The sequence below is a fragment of the Poeciliopsis prolifica genome, unplaced genomic scaffold, assembly GCF_027474105.1.
Source record: "Poeciliopsis prolifica strain line A6 unplaced genomic scaffold, Auburn_PproV2 SCAFFOLD131, whole genome shotgun sequence".
Classification (NCBI taxonomy): Eukaryota; Metazoa; Chordata; class Actinopteri; order Cyprinodontiformes; family Poeciliidae; genus Poeciliopsis; species Poeciliopsis prolifica.
The window spans coordinates 172,161-197,554 of NW_026562506.1; the positions used below are offsets into that span (position 1 = coordinate 172,161).

The window sequence follows — 25,394 nt, forward strand, 5'->3', positions numbered from 1 at the left end:
GACATCCTAGAAAACTACCTTGAAGTCACCTCATAATACTACTTTCTGAGGAACAACAAATTGGTTCTAGTTGAATTAAACCAGCACTAGTCCTGGTCTACCAATGAATTGATTATGGTTGCAGAACATTTTAGTCATATTATTATAATATCATTACAATTTGATTAATCACAACAGAAAAACTAGGCAACTAAATACACTTATATTACTTATTTATATGACCCAATTATAAACAATACAAGAGTATAAAACCAGGATTTTTAAAGTGACTTACCAGAACCCCCTTAATCCAGCCAAACTTAACCACTCCTTTGGGTTCTGCTGCCTCTTTAGCAGCAGCCTCTTCAGCCGGTGTCAGCTCATCACCATTAGGAAAGCCATCCTCAAACGGCTCCTGAGAACAACAAATACTGTCACATTACTCAGCAAAATAAAATAATTGTACAGAGTTTCTTGTGCAGGGATTCTCTAAGCCCAGTTGGAGGTGCAGCAGGAAAGTTCACCATTGAAAGGTTCACTCTACTGTCGTCGATCGATATATTCATCAAGTCTGGATCCAAGTCAGGAAGTATTTGTTAAAGAACAAAATAAAAGTTAGGACTAACATGGCAGTATTTGGATAGAGTGGACATATTAGACAATATATGCATCAGTTAGCAAACACTGACTAAAGATCACATTCATAATCTGCTTTCTCAACAAAAAATGAGCTTCAGAGTGGTGTTACAACAGAGTATTTGGCATGAATGATCTTGGCTTTTTCAATATTCTTACATTTTGCCATTTCATCAAACAGCTACTATTGATTAGCACTGATGTATTCATGCCCTCTAGGTTTTTGTGTGCTACAAATAACAGTCCTTCTCACATAGAGTAATACAATGGTATTCTTTTAAAAAAAAGATTTCACTTAATATAAGTAAAACTAAAGTAATTTAACAAATTGTTATTTTGTTTGACAATGGATTACCACCATAAAATAGAGCAAAAGAAGGTCTAAAAGGACAGACTGTGCTGACAATTAACTCTGCATCAGAGAATTGCTGCCAAGGGGATGAGTTTTAGAGAGTATGCTCATTCTCCTCCCTTCATAAAACCTTTACGGTAAAATGACACAGTAACAGTAATACGAGTGAGTCTTCCACTTGTAATTGGATCAACTAGGATGATAATGTCAAGAGCCTCTCACATACTTCACATGAATAGCTAAAATCTAAATTTTAAGTACTTAGCAGACGCACTCATACACTGCATACCTAAAAGGTACTATACATAATGAATAGAAGTGCTGCAATTGGACAAAATTTTCTGTTGTTGTAATTCAGTTTTTTATATGAAGCTAATGGGAAAAAAAACTGTGTGCGCAAGAGATTAGAATAGCAATAGACAGAATGTGGAATAGAAAATAATCTATCTGCTGTAAAACTCAATTGTGTCCAAATTCTCAAAGTAATTGATGTACTACAATTTAATTGTATTTTACAAAAACATTTTTTGCCAATATAAGATTAAAAAATAACTTCCTAAGATCTTTTAGGATGGGCCAGGTGTTACCCAAAGCAATACAACATTTTTGGTTTTTACTAATTATTCAGCACCAAGTAGTTGTGTACAGTGTTGTATAAAGTACTGAAATCTCAGAGTCAAGTAAAAGTATAGGTACCTCTCCAAAATATGACTTGGGTAAAAGTCCAGGTCACTGACTGAATTGTTATTTGATTTAAAGTCTTAAAGTATCTGAAATGTCTTGTACTTATGGAAATTACTGTAAAAATGGATGTACTCAAGTAATGTAATGAAAAGTACAAGTTTTTATATTTTGGTAAACTTGTCAAATACACTTAAAATAATGTACACAATCAAGTGCAGGCAAAATGAAACCTGCTAATAGATAAACCTGTAGGCATCATTTAGTTAAGAAAATTAGGTGCTTTACCTAAACCACAAGGTTAACTTAACCTGCTTTACAACTGAACCAGATTCTTAGTAAACCCTCCAGGACAGAAAATACAAAGTTTTTGTAAGCCTTAAGTTTTCCCTTTCAGTAAGGTCAGTTCTGAAAATGAGAAAAATAAATAGTCAGTACAGAAAATGTGGCCAACATGAAGAAAAAAAGCCATTACGATTACTCTACTTCACACACTATAGGTGCACACAACTGGTCATTATGCAAAAGAAAAAAAGAATTGGGAGGGAAATGCAGCTTATTTGACAGTAACAAGTAACTAAACCACACATTGAAAATGGATCGGAGTAAAAGTATAAAATTAAGTTCGGAAATATAGTGAAGTAAAAGTGAGTTATCAAAAATTTTCATATTCCAGGAAAGTATGAAGTACTCCATAATATACTTAAGTAAAGTGAAGTATTTTTACTTCATTACTATACAACACTAATTGTGCATAATAGTACTGGGGCAGTTTGGTTCATTCTTTGTTTTTAAAGTTATGGTTCAATACGCTTTAGTCAAGAGAAACAAAAAAAGTGGCAAGTACAGAAATCAAACATTCGGTTTGATTTTTTTTCTTTAATTGACAGATGGACATCTAATGTCGAAATAGTCAAAGCTAATGTTCTTAGGAGTGTGTGTGTGCTGTGGGTTGCTGCACTGCCCTCTGCTTGACTTGCCCGTCACCCATTGACAGTTGGAGATTTGCACATGCATTTCAAGACTGTGGCACTCATGCATCAAAATATTTACACTAACTTTCCAAAACTTGAATAAGTTATTGCAACATGGAGTTCAAGAAGGCCACCAAATAGGTGGTAAATGCAACTTAATTTCTCAATAATGTGTCTACAAAAGTCCATCTGATGTTCACAGAAAATACACCCCAAAAAAAAGAAAGACTTCAAGAAACAGACCATCACAACACTAAATGCCTACAGGTTAATTGCCATGATGTCTGTGGTCATGAAAACATTTGATTGCCTAGTCCTGAAACATTTGAAAGACATCACAGGCACCCTAGAATTTGGTTTTCTGGTCAACAGGTCACCAGAGGATGCAGTCAACTCAGGTCTACGCTTCACCCACTTAGACCAGCCAAGTACATACATAAGAATCCTGTTAGTAGACGTCAGCTCTGCCTTCAACACGACAACATCAGTCCAGATATCCTCCTCCAGGAGATTATCCAGTTCACTGTGCCAGTCTCCACCTGCCAGTGGATCACCAACTTCCTCACTGATTGGCAGCATCTTCTGCCCAAGAACCATCAACACCCTGTGGGGGTGCATTCTATCCACATTCCATTTCCCCTGGTATAAAACTGACTCATCATCACTGGTCTGATCCAGGACAGGATGCCTATGCCTCCAGTCAGGAGGTGAATCAGATGAACCACTGGTGCAGCAAGAGCCACCTGCAGCTAAACTTGCTAAAGTCTGTGCGAATGACGGGTGGAGGCAGATTACTTTGGGATTGAAAGGTGGTTTCAATCCCAAAGTAATTGAAACCATGTTGTCAAAGAACTCTATAAAAGCTCCAGGTAATGAGTGACACAAGTTACAAAATTAAAGGAGCAGGAAAACTGTCTTTATTCCAACTTGGGACATGTTTACAGAGAACAAGAGTGAGAATAGTGTGTTAAATTTAGCTCTATGCTAAGCAGCCGTGCAGGAAGGTAAATAGTCTTCCACAGAGAGGCCAAGGCATTTACTTATGGCAACCTATGGCATTTATGTCGTTTGTTAAAAAATGATAATACATGAAAGATGAATACCTAGAAATCCCAGATCTATGGAGAACTCCACAAAACTATCTTCTTTTATGTGGCTTCAGACAGTTAATCATTTGCAGATTAAGTCAAACACATACTTGTCTGCTAATTTGTGCTGCTAGGAGCCGGTTATGGGGAATCCCAATGCGGTTAACACTAGTGTAACAGGTATTGGATAATACAGGTGAAATTCTTGCTAAAATATATTTCATAATTGTCCTGTGATGGCTGGTTTTTGGTGCCCCCCATTGGTTGTCTATAAATTTGAGGGGAAACCGGAAATTCCACAGTTTGTTCAGAGCTCTGCTCTGGGTAAGCCATCAAATCCAGTTCTCTTCTGAGTAATGTTGGTGGTTCTGTTCAAAGGCTTACTTGGAGTTTTGTTACAGTACACAGAGTAACTAGTGGACCCAGGCACATGTAGAGGAGGGGGAGACAGGGGGCTTCTGCCTCTGTGCCTTTTATCCTTGATGCCCAGAGAGCTCTTTTTGAGGGGTTTTTTTTTTACTTGATTTTTTTAAATTATTTTTATCTGTGCATCAAGAGGCCTGCTTGTGCCACTCAGCAATAATATTTAGCTAAATATAATAATTTAGCTAAATAAACCAGTCTGGCTCAGTCTAATAATGACTCTCAAGTTTCTCTGCCTCCATGTTGTTCAGACATCGGGTCCATGGTGAGGAGGAGGGGGGCAGATCTGCAGATGGGCAAGAATATTTTTATACACTGTTTTATGAATAAAATCTTAGGTTTAATGTTGACGTTAGAAAAACTGTTTCTGTTTATATTTTTATAATTGTCCTCGTGAAAGCGGGACAAAAGGCGCTTTGCCCCTAAACACAGAGATGCTTCGGCTCCAGAGAAAACTTCTGACTTTAACTTAATCAGGCTACTAAATGCCCGCCTTGCTACAGGCAATCTGAGTCGGTCCCACCGACAGATATAAGGAATGTCTGTCTTTATATCAGACATCCTAATATAAGACGTATGTAGAAGTTAAATGGAGATTTTTAGGGCTTAATTAGTAAAATGGTAGAATATTAGCTTATTTCATAACTTTAAAACCTTTGACCTTCTCTCCTCTGGCCTGTTTAACAGCTACAGTCTTAGATCAACTCAAAAACAGAAACTTTTTATCTGTTGGGGAAAATATACTACATATATTGTCATATGCTTGGCATTTCCCTACATGAAGGCAACGATATGGTATGATCCAATTAGATTCTTGATTAATATGGGTTATTGCATGGTGTTTTAAAATCTTGTTCAATGAGCCTTTTTTTAACTTTGAGTCCCCACCCCTCCAAAGGTCTCTGCACGGCCCTGGGTGGACCAGTAGGGAAGCTCACTGCGCTATTAGTGTGTTGTTGACCACTCATTTCAGTTCCAGTAAATGGCAGTAATTTTATTGAGCTCAATAAAAGGCAGGTGCAATAAAGATACATTTTCTGGACCTGGTTCGGGTTTAACTTCCCATGGTCTTAGTATGACGGGTCAGACAGCGGGGAAGTGAGGGGTAAAAACGAATGTTGGAACGCTGCAACCCCCACTTTAAAGTGCGTGGTGTAAAGCTCGCTAAGTACAATGAACCAAGACTGTTAATCCTCCAGCAGTATTAGCGTGATACTCAGAAGGAAGATGAGAAATTAGATATGATGGTATGTAACTTCAGATAGTTGTATAGGTGAAACATGATTTGTAAACCGGAAAAAGAAAATTTGTGCATAGCTCTGGGTACATGTAAATCAATGGTCAAATGCATATACAAATATGAAGAAATTATGAATACAAAATAAAATACACACACACGTAATTGAAATTTCTGCAAACGTTACATTTCTACATGCAATTTTTTTTAACTTCTGTTTCACCAATCTGATAATTACAAATTCAAACCTTCTCCTACACCTGCAAATGTTAAATGAGTATGCACGAGTTGCTTGATACACAGACAAAACTGCATTTACCAATCAGGTTACGAGTGCAGAGGATTTTTGATACTCATTTCACTCTTCAGACAGCCTCAGATTCTTGCGCCAGTGGTGCATGCTGGTGGACAGCTGGGTTATATTTATAGTCCCCACTCTTACCTGCCCCTTAGACATCCTGCAGCATAATTATACAATTTTTTTGCAGTGTTGTGGTTCATCTGCTCTTTATTTATAGTCAGGTAAAGGCAGTCAGAGAAAGCCACCTGCCATACCAGTGCTTGAATATGGTTAAAATAGCTTTGGCCTGCACCAAAGACTTTCAAAAAGCATTAATTTTTTAATTCTGGCACTGCATGCTGGCAAACACAACACTTGAGTTTTGTGTTCATGTTTCCTATTATTTATTATGACTCTGTCCTGTCTATACCTCTTATCATCATACATCTCTGTATATAAATTTACTTTATGTTTGGGCACGTTCACATTGATGTATTGTGGTGGTAAACCGTTCAGTGATTTATAAACTAACAACAGTATTTTAAAGTCTATTCTTTGAGCTACAGGGAGCCAGTGGAGGGACTTTAAAACTGCTGTTATGTCTCTATCTTCCTGGTTTTAGTGAGAACAGGAGCAGCAGCTTCTGGATCAGCTGCAGCTGGAGGATTGATTTGTTGGACAGGCCTGTGAAGACGCTGTTACAATAATCAATGTGACTAGATCTGGCTGAGACATTAGACCTCTAATACTGGAGATTGATGGTCACAGCCTGCAGAATCTTCAGATTCTACTCTATTTGTGTCTGGACTTCTGTGAAGTCTGCAAAGACCCCATTTCATCGGGCCTTGAACAAATCTATACCTCACCTGCAAACCTGAACAAAACCTGGTGTTGTTTGTCTTCATTGCAGATGTAATGCAGATGGTAAAATACATTGAGATGGTTTAGATTTTCACAGGACAGCAAATTTCTTTTTCAATTGATATTTTGACACAATTAACAGCTAGTAAATGTATAATTAAAAACTAACTATTTTAGCATTTATTTAAAGCACCCCAAAAATAGCTTTCATACGAACACATTTAATACACACACGTAATCGACATATAAAGATATATATTGTGAACCTGAAAGCAATTTTCAGTTTCAGTAATGTTATGTCACAGTCAGGTTTGTCAGACTGTTGCCTACCAATTGTCTACCAAGCTGTGTATCGGTGTGGGCCTTTGCGAGTGCGAATGGGTGAATGTGACTCTAGAGCAGGGGTGCCTAAAGTCGGACCTCGCGGGCCAGCATCCTGCGTGTTTTAGTTCTCTCCCTGATTTAACGCACCTGGATCAAATGATGGCTCATTGGAGGCCTCAGAAGAACACCGACATGCTGAAAAGGTTGTTGGTACCAGGGAGAGAACTAAAACATGCAGTATGCTGGTCCTCGAGGACCGACTTTGGGGACCCCTCCTCTAGTGTAATGCACTTTGAGTTGGCAAAATGACTGGAAAAGCGCTATTTAAGCGCAATTCAGTCTATTTACCATTTAGTTGTACAGGAAAATCAATATACATTTTTCTTTAACATTAACTGTTAATTTGTACGTTTCCTTTCATCTTCAAACAATCTGCAGCAGCTGAGATTCTGGGAGATTCCACACCAAGAACTCAAGCTTCAAATTGTACAGACCACCAAACCAGTTCTAAACAACTACAGTAGTGAACATGCTCTGTAAGGACATTATGATTGATCCTTAATCTGAACAGACTGTCTTTGTTCCTTCTTTGAGTACATACCTTTATAGTATTTTCTTTTCTTAATTGATTACAGTAAATATTTGAACATCCATGTAAGTTTTAAGACAATTAATTGTTAACTTTATAGTAGTGAAACCACCCATGTAGATCTTTCAGTCTATTTTTTTAGATTCAACAGATTAGGGTGATCTTAAATATTTTATCTTTCCTTTGTGTGCAGTGAGCTGTACATTAAAGTTAATTCAGGAAACACTTTTGTCATGTTCTTCTTTCTACAGTATAAATCGAATGACGCCTCTTAAAATTATATATTTGTGACAAACCTTTTTACTGCCATATCCAAGTGGTCAAGCTATTGGTAAATGTTTGTAATTTACTTTCAACAAATGGTCACCAAAATGGTTTCAAAGTAAAAACGCTATGCAAACTTCTTATCTACCTGTGGACACGTTACAACTGGTAATATTTCCACATACTGTACTTTTTGCAAGTACATGTGATTGCAGTTGAGTGAAAGTTGTGCAGCAGGACTTCACCTCGAGTTCAGGAGGGCTGGTGTCCACCAATTTTAATAAGTCTCTGCTTTAACATATCTGAGTCAAATCATGATATCATTAGCAGCACCTCAAGCAGCCATTTGATTCAGGTGTGTTGGACCAGAGGCATATCTAAATGTTACAGGACACCAGATTTGGATTTGAGGACCCCTATTGGAGAGGGTCAGTGTGTTCCTGCAGCCATTCCATCGGATCAGAGGGTTGCTGAGATCTGAAGGGTCCTGATCATCCAGTAAGTAAAATAGTACCTGACCGCAATCTATGAGTCAGCTGCTCTGTCCTGTGTAGAAGTACATTTAAGATGTTATTTATACATATAGAAATTCAATAAATTAGAATTGTAAGGCAATTTATTTCACTTAATGATATTCACTTTGTGAATTAAATAAAAGGCAAATTAGAATATTTCACAAACTACACAAATACCAATCTGAAACTGGACTTAGAATTTTTATTGGAACCTGCTAGGGACAGAACAGATACTGTAAGACCCAGAGATGATTTTCATAGATCAGACATTCTCTTAAACTGTACCGAGTGTGGCACTAAAAATACAAGGACTTAGCAACCAACAGCTAAAGTAGCATAGCGCACACGGACATCAGCTCCCGCTAAAAGTATGAGTATCAAATTAACAGACACATAAAACATAATCTGAAATTATTTATAATTACTCGATGTTTCATTATAATCAGAGAGCAAAGAATGCAGGATTAACTTGTAGTCCTGCATTACAAGTTAATGTAATACTTACTTCTGAGGGCAGACCACCAGGACACCCGTCTGCTTCGTTTGACTGCCTGTTTTTCTAGCCTGCAAACTAATACACCACCCAATGATAATTTTTTAAAGCATACTGCTCAAAATGCACAATATGTCTATAAACAATTTTGGAGAATTATAAATGATAATAATCTTTATTGTCAATATGGAAACCATGCAGTAAGGTTACCTGGATTATGAAGTAATTGGGTGATAAATTGTAATAGAGGGTATTTAATGCCCTTTTGAAGGTATAAACTGTCCTTCAGTCTGTTTGTCGTTGCTTTAATGCTCCTGTGTCTGCAGCCAGATTGCAGCAGTTGGAACAAATTGCGAGCAGGGTGTGAGTTTTTAAAAGTACTGAAATATTCTGTTTTCCAATGAAATAATGTATTTGAAAACACTGCAGTTGTGCAGAAGCAGCAGAGGATGAAAACACCAGATGCCGAGCAAAAATCAGCCCTCCACCAGCATTTAAGCACACCACTTACTCGTGAATCTGGGGCTGCCTTAAGTGTGAAATTAGTCTCAGAAATCCTTGTCCACTTGTAACCTGATTTACTTTTTTTTTGTGATAAAATGCTATTTAATATAAAGGCAGCATGACACAAACACAAACTAGTCTAATCTGTAAGATCACAGAGGGACATGATGGGAGACTTGAGCCTAAAACAGAAGCACATAAATTTTGTCTGCACTGTGATTTCAGTCCAAAGATGAATATTCATGAAAGAAATTCAAACACTGCTTTAACTGTTAAATATCCTACACAGGAAAAACTGTGGACAATATTGTTGAGGAAGTGTGTCTGACTGGCCCACATAATAAAAGGAGACCAGCAAAGCTCAGCATGATTGCAAACTTGGTTTAACATCATGAAGCTTAAGGCGTCAAGTAGAGAAAATGCTTTATATCAAAAGTTACACAAATCACTAGGACAGCTGGAGTAAGATACTTTCAAAAATGGGACAGATTGTTTCAAAGAACAAAGAACTGGTTATTTTGATAATGTATAATTACCATCACATATTGTGGGCTAGCAGTCTGTCCATGACTCCACAACCAAACATTGCTGGAGAAGGAGGGAGGAAGACAAGCACACAATTTTAGAAAACTAAAATTGTGTGCTTTTAGTTTTCTAAAAGGTCAGTTCAACATGCAAGGATTTAAATTCAAATTATTTTGAAAAATAATTCTTTCCTTTATGCTGCCTCTGACTTGCTAACTGTTTAGCACAATGGTTCTCAAAGTGTGGGCGCACCCCCTACAGGGGGCCCTGTGCGATTGCGGGGGCATGTAGGAGCAGTATAGATGAATGACAAAAAACAACAAAAAAACAATTACACAAAAGTGTTGCACTGTAAAGATGGTTTGTAGTGTGTTTTGTTGAAGCCTGAAGTGTGAAATAAACTTCAATGGCGTTTGAAAACAAAATATGCGTTTAGGTTAATGTCTGGGTCAATGATATGTGTGCTCAGTTGATTTTTTTTTTCTTTTTTAGGGAGGATTTTATTGTAATCCGTAGGGAGCCCAGAAGAAAATCTTTGGGAACCACTGGTTTAGCAGGTGCTAATGTTTTATAGAGTGGTACCTCCACAACGGTTGATATAAAGAATACTTTACACTGTTGCATGTTTTGAGTCGAAGCACTGCAAATGAAGGTTCTCGAATTGTTGTTCCACCACCTCCCCTGCCCAGTTGTCAGACTGTGTGGACTGATCACATCTCCACTGTCTCAAACGTCTATTACTTGGAAAACCTCTCAACACTCTGCCCATTATTCTTTTTCTGCACAGAAACTCTCCCAGAGTTGGATTCACTGCTGCTTGAGTCCTGTTGACTGAGACAAAGCTGTCCATACACTACATAGATGATTGTTTTTAGATTGGATCAAATTACTATTTGCCTCTGAAAGAGGTGATGAGTGAGGCACCTCCAAACAGAGAGCACTTTTGTTGCCAAGCAACATAAATCTGTAAAAAGACTAGAGGAGCACTATTGATAGGCAGTAATAGGTGGCATGACAGCATTAGATCATGAAGGACTGGAACATGTTGACAATCTGTCAAAGCAGAGAGGTGGTAGGACCGTAAATTAGGCTATTGAATACAGTTCCATAACTCTTGCTCAGATTGAGTTTATTACAGAAACTGTTGGCTGGAGTCTCACACAGTAGATGCCCACACACGGATGACAGTGACCAGGTATTTGAAGGCTAGAAGGTTAAAAGCACAAATGAGAAACAGATATGGATTCATCACAACTAAAAATCATCCCAAAATTTACAGATGAAATCCCCATCTCAAGCTTTACTTTAACTGCAAATCAGCCAAGTTGTACCTTTTAAATTAAAATACATTTTGAGTTAAACAACAGCTTGAGAAATCATATTCCTTCAGTAATGTCATATGTTTATTAACATTTGAGGAAAAACTGGCAAAACTGTGCAAACTGAGAAAAATGTATTCAGAAATATTTTTTTTTGTTTTTTTTTAGGAGCAACTAGCAAATAAAAGACATACATAATGCAATATTCTCTCTCTCTCATACTTTCATACATTCTAGCATCCTGCAAAAGACCAACAGAATTTCTGCCATCTGCTGTTCCAGTTCAAATAGGGGAAAAAATTACTCTTTAAATGGAAAAGGTTGTGGACCCTGATCTAGAACATAAAATACAAATGTGGTAATTATGGTATCCCCCTTCATTCAATATGATTAATTACATTGTGAAAGCTCCAAAAAGTCTGTTAGCAGTGAGTGTATGTCATAACTTTGCTCCCATCAACTGCTGAATATCTCCTTTTATTAACATGGCCATTCTGTCAATGTTTCGAAACAGAGCCCATCATGAATGCTTTCATGTTACAGATGAATAAGTTTGTTGGTGCCTACTGCTCCATTGGCAACATGTGTATACATCAGGCCATGTGGCAGCCAGTAAACATGGGAATGTTTGCCAGTTTTCCATGATGTGGTGAGTTGTCTCAGAGGAAGTCAATTTTAGTTCCATCTATGTCAAACAGATGGCTGAAGAATAGCAGAACATTTCTAAACAGGAAGTTGTTTGCTCATACACCAGAGGTTCAGAGCAGCGAGGTGAACTAAACAGACAAAAGCTGTCTATCAAAGTGTCCATAAAGTAGGACAAATGTCAAAACTGGGAATGCAGACATTTGTTACGGTCATCAAATCACAATTATAATTACAACTATTTTAAACTGCATATCCCCATAACCCTAAATGGATCTTTGCTTGAACTACAGTATATAGTAAAGAGCCCATCATGAATGCACATGAACTATATATAAAAAAAGCAACCTTAAGATATGAAGAAATATGTATGATATTGAGCTAAATAGGGGTTCTAAAGAACCCCTATTTAAGTCACTTGTGACCAAAGAATTACTTATTTTTAAGAAGATGAGGATACTTAACGCACAAAAACAGGTTCCACATTAATAAACCATTAATATTTGCCAATTGTTTTTAAAAATGTCAATGGATTTAACGGTCGACAAGTCAAGTTTTATTTTTGAATGTGGCTTCCACTTTTTGTATGCACAAATCAGTTCATCTTAGAGAAATCAATGAGTTTAAGAGATTGGTCAAAAGGTGGTGTTTATTTGATGAATACTTACTGTAACTTTATGCCTTATTGTACGCAAATTGCATGCAGCAAATTTATACATAAAACATAATGAGGACAACGTGTTTGAGAGATTAAACATGTCTCAAAAAAGTTTTAATTATCATGTTTGACAAGATCCACATAATAGCATATGAAAATGTATTTCTTTGGAACAGTACACTTATTAGGTTGATATTTCTAAATGTCTTTACCGAGATTTGGTATCAAAAGGTAATGTATTCAACCACTTCTGCTAACCTTGGAAACTTTTCCAAACGTGTTTGTTTTTCTTTCAGTATCAGCATTGCACCAGGTTTAACGGTTTGTTGTGGCTCTCTGAAGGTGCATGAGGGTTGTGTGAGAAAGTGATGTCAACATTTTCAGCACATACCATAACTGAGCCTCTGCATCAAAACAGTGCAATTCACTTTGTAAAATGCTGAGCTTAGCAGTGTTGCAAGTGAACAGTCGATATGTTAGCCAGCACCGACACAGAGCGAAGGTCGCAGCCATAAGGAAGGTCACTGCAGTTATGTTCCATAGGCTGAAAAGAATTATTACAAGGATGAGAGCATTTTAATATATCAATATTCAATAGATATTTTTAAGCACAATAAAGAAAATATGTAACCTTAAGTTATAAAATGTAGCATAGCTATTGTAAACATGTATTTTAGGGCTGAAACAATTCCTCGAGTGATTTGAGCACCTCAATTATTTTATTTTTCGAGGAAAATTTATCTGCCTCGAAGCTTTGTTAAATTATATTTTATTATTTAGCGCACCATGTTCTGATTGGGTTATTACTTGGGTTGCACAGTGCTCTCACTTCCACTTGAATTGTTGATGGAAGCTAAGTGTTAGCAGCATACCGTCCAGTTTTTAAGTCCGGCCTGGGAGAATTTTATTGATTGGTGATGATGTCTGGGTCTTAGTTGTTTTTCGAGGGACCGACAAGAGTCCTTAAAATGACTGGCATGATGCCTGGAGTGCGGTAGTCTTTTCTTCTCCCGGAGCTGCTGCCTAGTGGCCGGTGTTCAGAGTGAACAACGTTGCAGGTGGTCGGTGATTTTCCCCGGTGTATTTATACAGGTCAGTGGATAGGCTGTATTCTGAGGACAGCTGCGCATTAGATGATTAAGGTAAGTGTAGCTTTACGAACGAACCGGGAAATTTATTTCATATCCCAGTCTCAACATGCCTGTACATGGCTGCTAGATGTGTTTCTGTGTGTGACAAACAAAGGTGTTAAATCCTGCCGCTAACAAAAACACATAAAGCTATGAATGTCTCTGTAAGGTAAGAGCTTATCTATTAAATTGACTGAAAATTAATGCATAAACAAAAAGATGGAGTATAGACACTTTTTATAAATTGTCTCTTCATTATTGAATTTAATATAATTTCATATTTTTTTGTAACTTTACTTAAGGTTAACTTGGAAAGTGAGAAATGATTGTTATGAGTTAATTTTCTAAACTACAGAAAGGTTAGGGAAGCTCAACTGTGAAAAATTGAACTGATCCTGATATGAGATATAATACTGCTGTTAAGTTAGATTTACCAATGTTTTACTTTGTCTTTTTTTTAGTCCGATTACTCAATTAATTGTGAGAATAATCGATAGATTACTCGATCACTAAAATATTAGTTTACAACAGCCCTAAAGTATTTTGTCAATTATTCTACATGTAATCGAGTAATCAGATAAAAAAAAAATGTGAAAATGAAATAGTGTTACTATTGAATAACATCAGTCCAATTTTTCATATTTGTGTATCCCTAAAAATAATATTTATATAGTTTAGAAACTTAATCTGTAACTATCGCACACTTTCTAAGGCAGTGCTTCTCAAATAGTGGGGCGGGCCCCCTTTGGGGGGCGCGGTGCGATACCTGGGGGGGCGCGTGTGATCCTGGGGAACAGGCTTTTTTTTGGCCGTACTAGTATAAAGTGTAATTGCGCACAGTAGGCGGCAGTGGCGCTCTCATTGTTACTTCTGTCACGTTTGCGACAGTGCAACATTTACGACTTACAAGACAACAGGTTTGCCTTGGTTAGCAGTGTTAAGTCAACAAAAAGCTCCGACTGCGTTCTGTCTATGGCCTCCGTTATTCAACAACCCCCAACATGAAAAAGTTTTTCACAGGGATGAAAAGAAAAGCGGAGAGAGACAAAGATAATGAGACAACAGAAAGTCAACCGAAAGCTAAGAAGAGGAAATACGACGAAGCGTATTTAGCGCTTGGCTTCACTGTGACTACAGTTGGAGAAGAGGAAAGACCGGTGTGTTTGCTGTGTCTAAAAATGCTCGCAGCGGACAGCATGAAGCCAAATAAATTAGCGCGTCACTTAAATACGTTACATCCCAATCACGCCGATAAGCCGCTAGAGTTTTTTTCAGCGAAAAAAATGTTATGCAGAGATGGATAGTCAAGGTGGGGAGTGGGGGGCGCTAATAGTTTTCTTCTTGCTGGGGGGGCGTAACGGAAAATAATTGAGAAGCACTGTTCTAAGGTAACTTATTAGAGAAGTAACACAAAAACTTAAATTCTATTCAATTTAATAATGAAGAGGCAGGGTCACAAACACGGTTATAAAGAGTGTCTATAATCCAGCTTTTAGTTTATGTATTCATCTTCAGCCAATTTAATAGATGAACTCTTCCAGCCATTAATGGCTTTTAGGTCCATGTTAGCGGCAGGATTTGACACCTTCAATGTTTCTGTGGTTCATCACACACAGAAACTACTAGCTATGTACCGTGATGATGCGCTCCGCCAACCATTTGTTGAGACCGAGTTGAAACAAAATTTATTTTCCAGTTGGTCAGTAAAGCTACACTTGCATTAAAACATAATCTACAGAATAGCCGCCCACAGTATTCAGTCTATCAGCTCACCTGTATAAATACACTTGCAGCGCTCTTCACCACCACCAGGAAGCAGCTCCAGGAGGAGAAAGGCTCCTGTACTGCAGGCTAGTGCTGGGGGATATGAGAAAAATCTCATATCCTAATATATTTTTCCTATATCACGAGACACTATATATATTATGATATTCTTAAATGAGCTCCAATGTTATTTTAAACTATAGATCCCTTGATCTATTGTCACCCACGCACATTCTCGTCCCCATTTCCTTGCTAAACATAAATGTAAGCTCATTTAAAAAGGGATTCAGTATTTTGCTGTGAACTGTCTACACTATGACTACATAACAAGGTGAGAAATAAGTTTTGACTAAGAAAAAAATAGTGACGGAGAGGAAAGTAGATCCATTATGCTTGACTTTAACAAACTTAAATAGATGTGCTGTGGAATAAGGTGTGTCTTGGACAAAACATCAGTAAAGCAGGTGTCTAATAGCAATGGTGGCTAATCTACCACAGAGATCACTAATGAGCAAAATACACATCAAGCCTAAAAACCCAAAACTGTAACGAACTGAATGTTATTTTCTATCTGGAGTTAATGTTTGGGTGTTTTTGGTGCTGAATCCTGATACATAAAGTTGCGTTGTTGTCAGTTGCTATGGAAAGAAGTCTCCGTGTACTGTATTGTAAAGCCGACACAAGCGTGAAAAAAAAAAGAAGGATTAGTTCTATTTCGTATAGGCTTCGCCCTTTAAGGCTATTGCTGGTGGGTTTATCCCTAGTGTGCAATGCAGCACTGAAAAAAAGCTTAGTCCATGCCCACCTACTGAGTGGGCCACTCCCTGGTCTGTATAAATAACAGTCAGACCGGACAAACAGCTCCCTCTTTTTCTTCAGCGTAAGCACGGTCTTAAGAGCGAAGATGTTTTCTGGCAGTACTGTTTGTTTGTGCCCGTCTTATCAGACGGGGTACATTATGTCCCGAGAAGCTCCAGAAGGACCTGCTGGGTGGCTCCATCACCTAGTGAGGCAATTTCCAGTCTCTCCTATCAAAATCGTAGAAGACCCCGGAGGTTTTGGAGTCCGTCCTCTGCCTGGAAGGGCCGCATGGCTGCCGTCAACAACAGAGACTCTCCACAGCTGCAGCAACCTCTTCTCGCTCCGCTATTCCATCATCTTCCTCCACCTTTCGGCAGTTTTTCTCGTGATGAAAGAGACTTCTGTCTTTGTGTCGGACATTTGCCATTAACTAAGGACTAAAGAAAACAATATAGGCTCCAGCGACGCAGTGTCTTCCCAGTAGATGTCAGTCCGAGCCATCCTGGACTGACGAATTGCTGGGACCACGGAGAAGGCAAGCTAGGAAATGACTAGCTGGGGGGAATGTGTGTGACAATGTTTTAAAATGAAACACAAAAATATCACTGAGAGCAAAATTCCTGCAGGTTCCAGCTTTGTCAGATCAGCTGATCTCACAGCAGCTTTCTCACACACACTCCCCAAAAATTATTATTTTTGTCATGCGATATATTTTCCTTGAGAGTTCTGTTAATTTACAAACCATTTGAGAACAACATGGTTGTCCAAAGTGCTGCATAGTAAGTTACCTCTTCTGTTCATCATTAGTCGAACTGTTACAGTTTGAAACCTTCGATGTTCCTGTTCACAGCAGCAGGTCTGTTTATCTCGACCTTTCTGACCAGAGGCTATTCTTCTCTGTAGCCTTCTGCTGTATGGAAGGCCGGGAGTGTATAATTACGCACACTAGGTTAGGAGTGTTTATTGTTATATGCGAGCAGATGCTTCATGGTGGTCCCAGTGAGGTATACATACATGCGTGCCTTGGTCATATGCGCTGTGGCACCGTGCAGGTAAGAAGAGTGCGGCGGAGTTAAGAGATGTGAAAGCTAACACCTGTCATGTCTCAGTGGAACATCCACTCACCAAGCCAAAGTAAAAATAAGAAATGCACTTCTTCTAAGATGAAATGGCTGTCGGAGTTTGTGCAACTAGAAGAACTTTATAGTGTATTGTATCAAGGAAGCAATGGGGCCATCACCATTGTCTTCACCATTTCTGCCATCACCTTATCAGGTGATGGCAGAAACACTGATGAGATTACTCTTGTTATTAGTAAGCTCTGTGATCACATTGATGCTCGTTTTTCAGAGCATGAATTAAAAGGCTATTCTGATGCTATTTAATGCAGACCATTAAAAGAATGGTCTGCATTTGATATTGAAATGTTGAGTTCAGACTTTTGACTATGGATAAGCAGACACTGGCAAAGAAGTATGAGGCCATTCTCCTCCACCCACAGATTATGGAGGTGGAATATGCTGAATTCAAGTACATAAAGCAAGAAGCAGACTGACCCATCAACCTGGGCAAAGTGAATAGCCACTGGAGAAGTGAGAAGGGCAGGCGTAAAAAAAACTGCGTAATTAAATATTTTACAATAATTTATACTGTATCACAAGCTACAGAAAATATTTCATTGTGAAAATGTGAATATCTTAATATGAACAAAAAGTTATGTCTCAAAGGTGAAATGTTTAATTTCTCACCCTGGCTAAAGCAGGACTCTTACTTATAACATACTATGTATCTCATGAACAGCAATGTTTTCATTTTTTTCCATTTTAATTGGGCAAATCACTTAAATTAAAACCAAGCAAATGAAAATTGCTGATTTAATCTCATTCTTTGAATAAGCCATGCAACTTTCTATGATCCCAGATTTATAACAGGTGTAATACTTGTGCATGGCCACGCCGTGCACACTGATGATGCCCACAGTGGTTCTCAGTGTACTCAGGATGCTTGTGTGTATGCCCAGACACATAAAAAAATTAGAGGGAATATTGGTCTTGGCCCTTTTATCGCAGACTATGGGGTTTTACCTGACTGGAAGCGAGAACTCAACCTGTTGAATGTGACAGGGAGCCAATCAGAAAGCAGGGTGACGTAACAACTGAGGGAATCCCAAATAGTTGACATGGTAACTGAGAGTTCGGTGGATTTGGAAATGTTTATTTCTATATGTAAAGGTTATTATTAAATATGTTTATTATATGTTATGTTTATTCAGTTAAAAATGTTAACTACGAAAGAAACATAACTCACCTCCAAATCATAGTGCAGCAAATAGAGTGGCTGCTCCCTTTTATCAAGCACCTTTTCTTTTTGTTTCGTCTTTTATCGCTTAAAATGAGTCCACAAACTATCACTAAGCGTAATCCGAGTTTGATTATTCGAAATTCACTGTGATATGTTGGGGGTTTTAATGGATTCTCTTCAGGAATCGGGATGTTCGTGACTGGAATTCGTTGTGTGTGGTGTGTTGCTCCTGCCTTGTGGCTGGACACACAAACCGACCGAACCTGTTGGACTTTTATCGGCTCGTGTTGTCTGTGGTCACAGAGATTTGGGAAATTGGCTGATAATCCTTAAATCATGCCATGTGAACCAGACCTAAGACTCACAAGCTCTAGTCCTCTCCTCTCGTCTCGACCGCTGCCTTAACGCTCTCTGACTCTGGTCACTATGGTAACATTTACATATCCCTTCAAAATAAGATACAAATGCGTCCCAAAACCCAACGTATTTTTCCAGGTGAAAAATACGGATTTCTCCGCTCAGTGCCTCAGACAAATTATCTGCCGGTGCAGATAAAGGAGTTCTTTTGTTCCTTTTCTGTCGGCCAAACTGATTTTATGTCAGATACAAAATATTTTGAAAGTAAGCCCTGAGCTTCAAGGGACCCCTAAAGTTGTTTCTCCCATATGGGAGTGATGGGAGACAATGACACCTCACGTTGCTTATGTACATTGAGCTACCAGCCCTCTGGTAATAATCTTTCATTAGAGCCCTCATTGATGGCTGTATGTTGAAGCACTGAGGAGTTACAGTAATTTAAAGTTTGTATATCAGATGTGATTCAAGTGTGCCAATTGGGAGACTCCAAATGGCACACTTTGACAACACCTGCGCATCCTCAAAAATAAACATGCCCGAAATGGCTTTTTTTTTTCTGTGCTATTTTGATCAGTCTTGAAATCCACAAGCAGAACACTTTATTTTGCAGATTTATTGTACTTCCCAGTCCATACATTCAACACTCAATGTGCATATACAAGAAATAAAAATGAAATATCTCGGTGAAGCAAATTTTTTAATTTCACCCTTGTGGAGTGCCGTAGTGTGGCAGTGGAAGTGCCACACTACAGCACTCTACATGGGTGAGATTACATCAATATTTAAGCGGCCTGAGTTTATGCTTGGCTGCCCCAGTCGGAATTAATCTCCTTTGTTACCGATTCCCTTCTAGCTTGTCAATATAGACTTTTAGGATACTGTTACCATGTGACGAGAAAAAAAAAAAAACTTCTGCCCAAGAATCATTGCTCACACTCCCAAAGACATTTAATTTGAATGTATCATCACAGCCTGTATCGGTTACTAAAAAGAACCACAAGAGTTTAGCTATTGTACAGCCAATACATTGGAACAATTCTATGATCCAGTCATTAATTGCGGTGGGAAAGCAATCAATTATTACAGTGGAATTTCCAATGCTCATTCCAATCTGAGTGTGTAACACAGAGAGGAAAACATAGTAAGACATGACAGGGTGGAAGCATTTGGGTCAGTACGACCTTCAAACTGCACTAATCCCATTCATTTCAAAGTGAAGTTTTTACCAAGCTATTTTGCCAGAAAGTACACACACTGAAAATGAGCTAACTACAGCAGCTCACTAACCCCATCCTGAGAACTGGAGCTGTTCTAATATAGAGGTGATGAAAGAGACTTCTGTCTTTGTGTCGGACATTTGCCATTAACTAAGGACTAAAGAAAACAATATAGGCTCCCCCCCACTCAACCTCATCAACAACCTTGAAGAGAACCCATGAGAAGCTTTTCATCACAATTCACTTAATAACTGACAGATACATCAGATATCTCAGAAGAAATTCACAGGACATAGTTCGTCTTTGGCTTCATTGACTACACTAATTAAAGACCTATATCCTCACGAAGGGCTCGGGGAATCATTTATTACATAATATTATTACATTTATTAATAATCCTGATATCAAACCTGTCTCTTTGGATCTACAATTTAAAGCTTTACAAACATATCTGCATCAACCATGCTCAGACTAGGGTTGTTATAAAATATTTTACTTACCGAGTAATCTATGAATAATAATAATAATCTACTCGATTTTGGATAATCGAGCAAATGGATAAAAAAAAGACAAAGTAAAACATTGGTAAATCTAACTTAACAGCAGTATTATATCTCATATCAGGATCAGTTCAATTTTTCACAGTTGAGCTTCCCTAACCTTTCTGTAGTTTAGAAAATTAACTCATAACAATCATTTCTCACTTTCCAAGTTAACCTTAAGTAAAGTTACAAAAAAATATGAAATTATATTAAATTCAATAATGAAGAGACAATTTATAAAAAGTGTCTATACTCCATCTTTTTGTTTATGCATTAATTTTCAGTCAATTTAATAGATAAGCTCTTACCTTACAGAGACATTCATAGCTTTATGTGTTTTTGTTAGTGGCAGGATTTAACACCTTTGTTTGTCACACACAGAAACACATCTAGCAGCCATGTACAGGCATGTTGAGACTGGGATATGAAATAAATTTCCCGGTTCGTTCGTAAAGCTACACTTACCTTAATCATCTAATGCGCAGCTGTCCTCAGAATACAGCCTATCCACTGACCTGTATAAATACACCGGGGAAAATCACCGACCACCTGCAACGTTGTTCACTCTGAACACCGGCCACTAGGCAGCAGCTCCGGGAGAAGAAAAGACTACCGCACTCCAGGCATCATGCCAGTCATTTTAAGGACTCTTGTCGGTCCCTCGAAAAACAACTAAGACCCAGACATCATCACCAATCAATAAAATTCTCCCAGGCCGGACTTAAAAACTGGACGGTATGCTGCTAACACTTAGCTTCCATCAACAATTCAAGTGGAAGTGAGAGCACTGTGCAACCCAAGTAATAACCCAATCAGAACATGGTGCGCTAAATAATAAAATATAATTTAACAAAGCTTCAAGGCAGATAAATTTTCCTTGAGGAATTTTAATCATCAAGGTACTTGAATCACTCGAGGAATCGTTTCAGCCCTAGCTCAGACCCTGCCTCCGTGTGTGCCCTGTGTGTTGATTGTATTGTTGTTATCAATGGGGAGAGAGATCTGTAAATTTACCTAATTATTGAAAAAAACTAAGTAAACCTTCACTTAGTTTTTAACGTTTTCTTATAACAGATGATGTTGTGCAGGCTCAATGAAACACCAAGCTAACTTCTGGATTTCAAGAAGAAAAAAAATCATTAAAAAAATGGTCTCTGTGGTAGTTATTAAAAACACAATAGGAAGAGTTACTAAGCTACCTAAATTACATCTCCCGTTTATCCCTTTACATCCAGCAGCAGAAATGCGCAACATGCTCATAATGCAGGGCCAGTCCAATATTAAATGAATCCTTGATTTAGGAGCCCCTGTTGCTGCTGAGAATATCAGCACCTCTTAAGAGCATTTCAATATGGATTTAAAATCTGGGCAATACGAAACCCCAGTGGTGCGTCTCGGTGCCCCAACCACCGGGGTTAGCAATTTTTGAGGGGGAAACCCTGCCATATGAGAAATCAGTATAATGCAACATAACTCAATGGCAATGAATACTTCTAGCCATATTACATTCACTATGAACAATTTTGCTTGTGTCAAACACTGTTTGACATTTAAGAAATATGTTCCTATTCTTATGACATGAAGGACACTAACACCAACATAAAATCTTTCTATCTTACACATTTCCCATTAGATTTTTCCTGCTGTTACAGTAGGAAAAATCCTTACATGTTATACATAAAAGGATTTGTAACAGCAGGAAAATTCTTATGGTACATGTGTAAAATTTACTACAATTATCGTCAAAGGTTGCAGTTGTAACATATTCCATCAACACTACTCAGAATTCCTCCTGAATTTCATTATTTCTATCAGGGATAAATTAAATCCTGCGAACTGAACATATACCACACCCAGCTTGAAACCAGAAGCTGTTTTAATTAGCTATAGGATATTTGAAGTTTGGAGCACTTTATACTTGGATAAAGCGCTTAATATGAAGGTTTACTGTATTGACTCCAAAAAAAATGAATTGATCATTGATCATCTTAATATTGTTTTGACTAGTCTACAGAGTGGAATCAGTGTGAAAACATAGAACTGCAATGTATCGAATGTACCTTATTGCTTATTTCACGATCCCTTACTTCGGCAGCTTAACATTTTCCAACCCTTCAAAACTCCATGGTTGTTCAGGGTCCAAAATCACAGCAAGTCTTTCTGTATGCTGTGTTCTAACCAAGTCAACCCACACTGCATCCCTACAAAACCCTTTTGGTTTCTTTTCAAACATTCCAACTGAAAAAGGAGCTTTCATGCCATTTAAAAACAAAATGGTTTCAGATATATTTCACAAATTAGAAGCGTTTTTTGTCTGTAACGATATGTTTTTGTCTTCAGAAGAAAAATACTGTGTTGCAACATGTTTTCGTAGAAAATTGACAACCTGCAAAAGCCAGAACAGATATTTTTATGTGGGGACAAACGGTGCCAAATACTTTAGAATGCTACTTATACGTTTTATCTATGAACTAGCTAATATTGCTCTCATTTAACACAGTTGGCAAATCTAAAATATGGAGAAACATGTATTTAGAATGTATTTTAAAAGAATATTTGTTCAACTCTGATTGGGGTTAAGTGCTAGGGCATTCCAATGTGTTTTTTGAGTTGTAAAAAAGTGTCTAAAGTTGACTTTTAAAATATCACAAGGTAATATGTAATAATGTGTTAATGTAATAGTTATTAACAATACCTAAACTCCAAATATAAAGTCTTATAGGCAAACATACAAAAATATATCAGAATAAATAAAGTTTAGAGTGGTGGGAGCACAAGTAAAGCCAGGTGGCCCAACAGGCTTAGAAAACCCTGAGAGAAACCCTGAACAATTTACAATTCAGAGATTTGGACAATAGAATGGCCAGATAACCATGGATTCACAGCCAGAAGGATGAACAAAGAAGAACAGGCTTCTTTGTTGAAAATAGGTACACCCTCACTCTCCATATGGAGTTTTAATTTTCTGAAACTATAGAAAGTGTTCCAATTTCTCTCAAATTTACAGTCTCACTGCTGTATTTTTTATTATTTTAAACAATGATTGCTTAAATATCATAGCATTTCAACCTTGATGAATGATTTCAAAAGTTTAAAACTTTTTAACTTAGTGAAGTGGAAAGCTAATTGAAATAAAGAAAGGAGCAGAAGAATCATCTGGGATTATTTGGAGTTTTAGCAACAATACAAACTAATCTGTCCCTAAATTTGCAGCATATCACTGAGTGCGAGGATCCCACAAAGTGTGATATCTTGCTGTGGAGGTCATGTTTGACTCTCAATCTAATTAGTCACCGATCATCGCTCTCTGAATCTTGAGGGAAGCTTACCTTTTCCAGCCCGTCATGGAGCTCCGACAGGGTGGGTCTCACGAGTTTCTCTCCCAGAGGCGCAGCCGTTTGTCGGTAAAAGTCAATTTTGGGAACAGCATCAATGGTGTTGTGGCCAAAGGTCCTCAGATAATAGGTGTTGGTATGGGTGTCATAGTGATAGTGATGCTGGCCCCCTGTGGATGAATGCAAGCTGGTCTCACTCATCACAGTGTCTCCGTTCTGTAATCCCTCAGGCGGCACTGCCTCCGGAGAGGCCCCGCTCCCCGACCCGTTCGGATCCGCAAAGTTTACCACTCTGAACCGTCCTTTGGCTTCCTCTCCCCCGGCCCCCGAATCACCACCCGCTGCGGAGTTTTCGGAGCTCGCAGACTTTTCTTCAGAGACCCCCGCAGTTTCAGACACAAGATCCACCTGGAAGCGGCTCTGACTAGGTGTCGGACCGGACGGCCTTTGCCCGGCATCTGGAGCTAAAAAATCATTTTCCGGGGCAGCACTGTCTGCTGGCGCGGAAGGCGCAGAGGATGGTTCCGACATAGCTGTTATGCGGAATGTAGCCAACAATCGCTCGGATCTACTAAATCAGTAAAGAACGCGCCGTGTTTGTTCCGTCACTAACCCCCTGCTAGTTGCAGGAAAACACACGCTGTGCTGCCCGCTGAGAAGAGGCGCAGGGTCCCTCGCAGAGGGCGGCGTTAGAGGCAGATAGCTGCTTAGCAGCGTCAGGACATGCGAGTACAAGCTGGGAAGTTACCACCACTCTCTTTTTTCTCTTTCTGTCGCAGTAAATAAAAACGTTCCAACAACCTTCGTCTTTTAAAAGTCAGGAAGGACCACTTAGAAGCGTTGTGTTGTTATAAAGGATGCTGCTGTCGACCTTGCCACGGCTCCTCCTAGTGTCCCAGCGTCTCTCTGCTTGCTATTATACACACTGCAGACGGCACAGGAGAAGGGTGGGATCCGCAGAGAAATAAATCGCGAGACTTCCGTGATTACCTTTTGTTTTAGATAGTGGGATGAAAACGTCGCGAGAATATAGCAATACTTAATCAGTATGGATGACGTTATCAAAACCCGAATCGAGGAAGGTAAGGTGGGGCGCGAAACTGAACCAACAGGCTAACCAACAAAACATGTACACATGCTGCTCTTCAGGGTTATTTCCTTATTAAAGGAAGAAAACTTTGTGAAGGAAAGACTGTCCTTGACACTTTGCCTCTAACTTAGACTCACATTTTTAATCAGTTTTACCTGGTCAAATAAACTGAAAAGTGCTGTTAATGTTTATATTTTTTCATCTATAAATCTCCTCAATTTGATTTGTCCATCAGCAAACTTTACTTAACACTGCAAAAGCACTTAGCATTGCTCTTAAATGCTATTAACAGTTTTTGTTTACCATTGTGTCCAACTTATGGGATCATTTTTGTAAAGCATACAAAAATGATCTGGTTCACATCTTTTCAATTTACTTTTAATCTTGTTCAGACTGCAGCAAGATATTATGAAGAGAAATATGTTTTTCACCTTTTCAGTGTATTGCTTAACACTTCATGTACCAGCAGTTGAATAGCAGTTCAGTGGCTAGGTTTTTTCATACTGTCAT

At 38.4% G+C, this 25,394-nt stretch overlaps 1 protein-coding gene across 4 annotated transcripts in view; it reads right to left on the reverse strand.

Annotated features, from left to right (window-relative positions):
* Positions 1–24,704, reverse strand: part of slc12a2 (solute carrier family 12 member 2) — an 83,892-nt gene extending 59,188 nt beyond the window's left edge. For all 4 annotated transcript variants that reach the window (XM_055024859.1, XM_055024857.1, XM_055024858.1 and 1 more), the window contains exons 1-2: positions 23,789–24,704; positions 275–394 (exon numbers count right to left, since the gene is read on the reverse strand). In XM_055024859.1, coding sequence (XP_054880834.1) covers positions 275–394; positions 23,789–24,325 — 657 coding nt within the window. In that variant the 5' untranslated portion in view covers positions 24,326–24,704. The remainder of the gene's footprint in view (positions 1–274; positions 395–23,788) is intronic.
* Between the last annotated feature and the right edge of the window lie 690 nt (positions 24,705–25,394).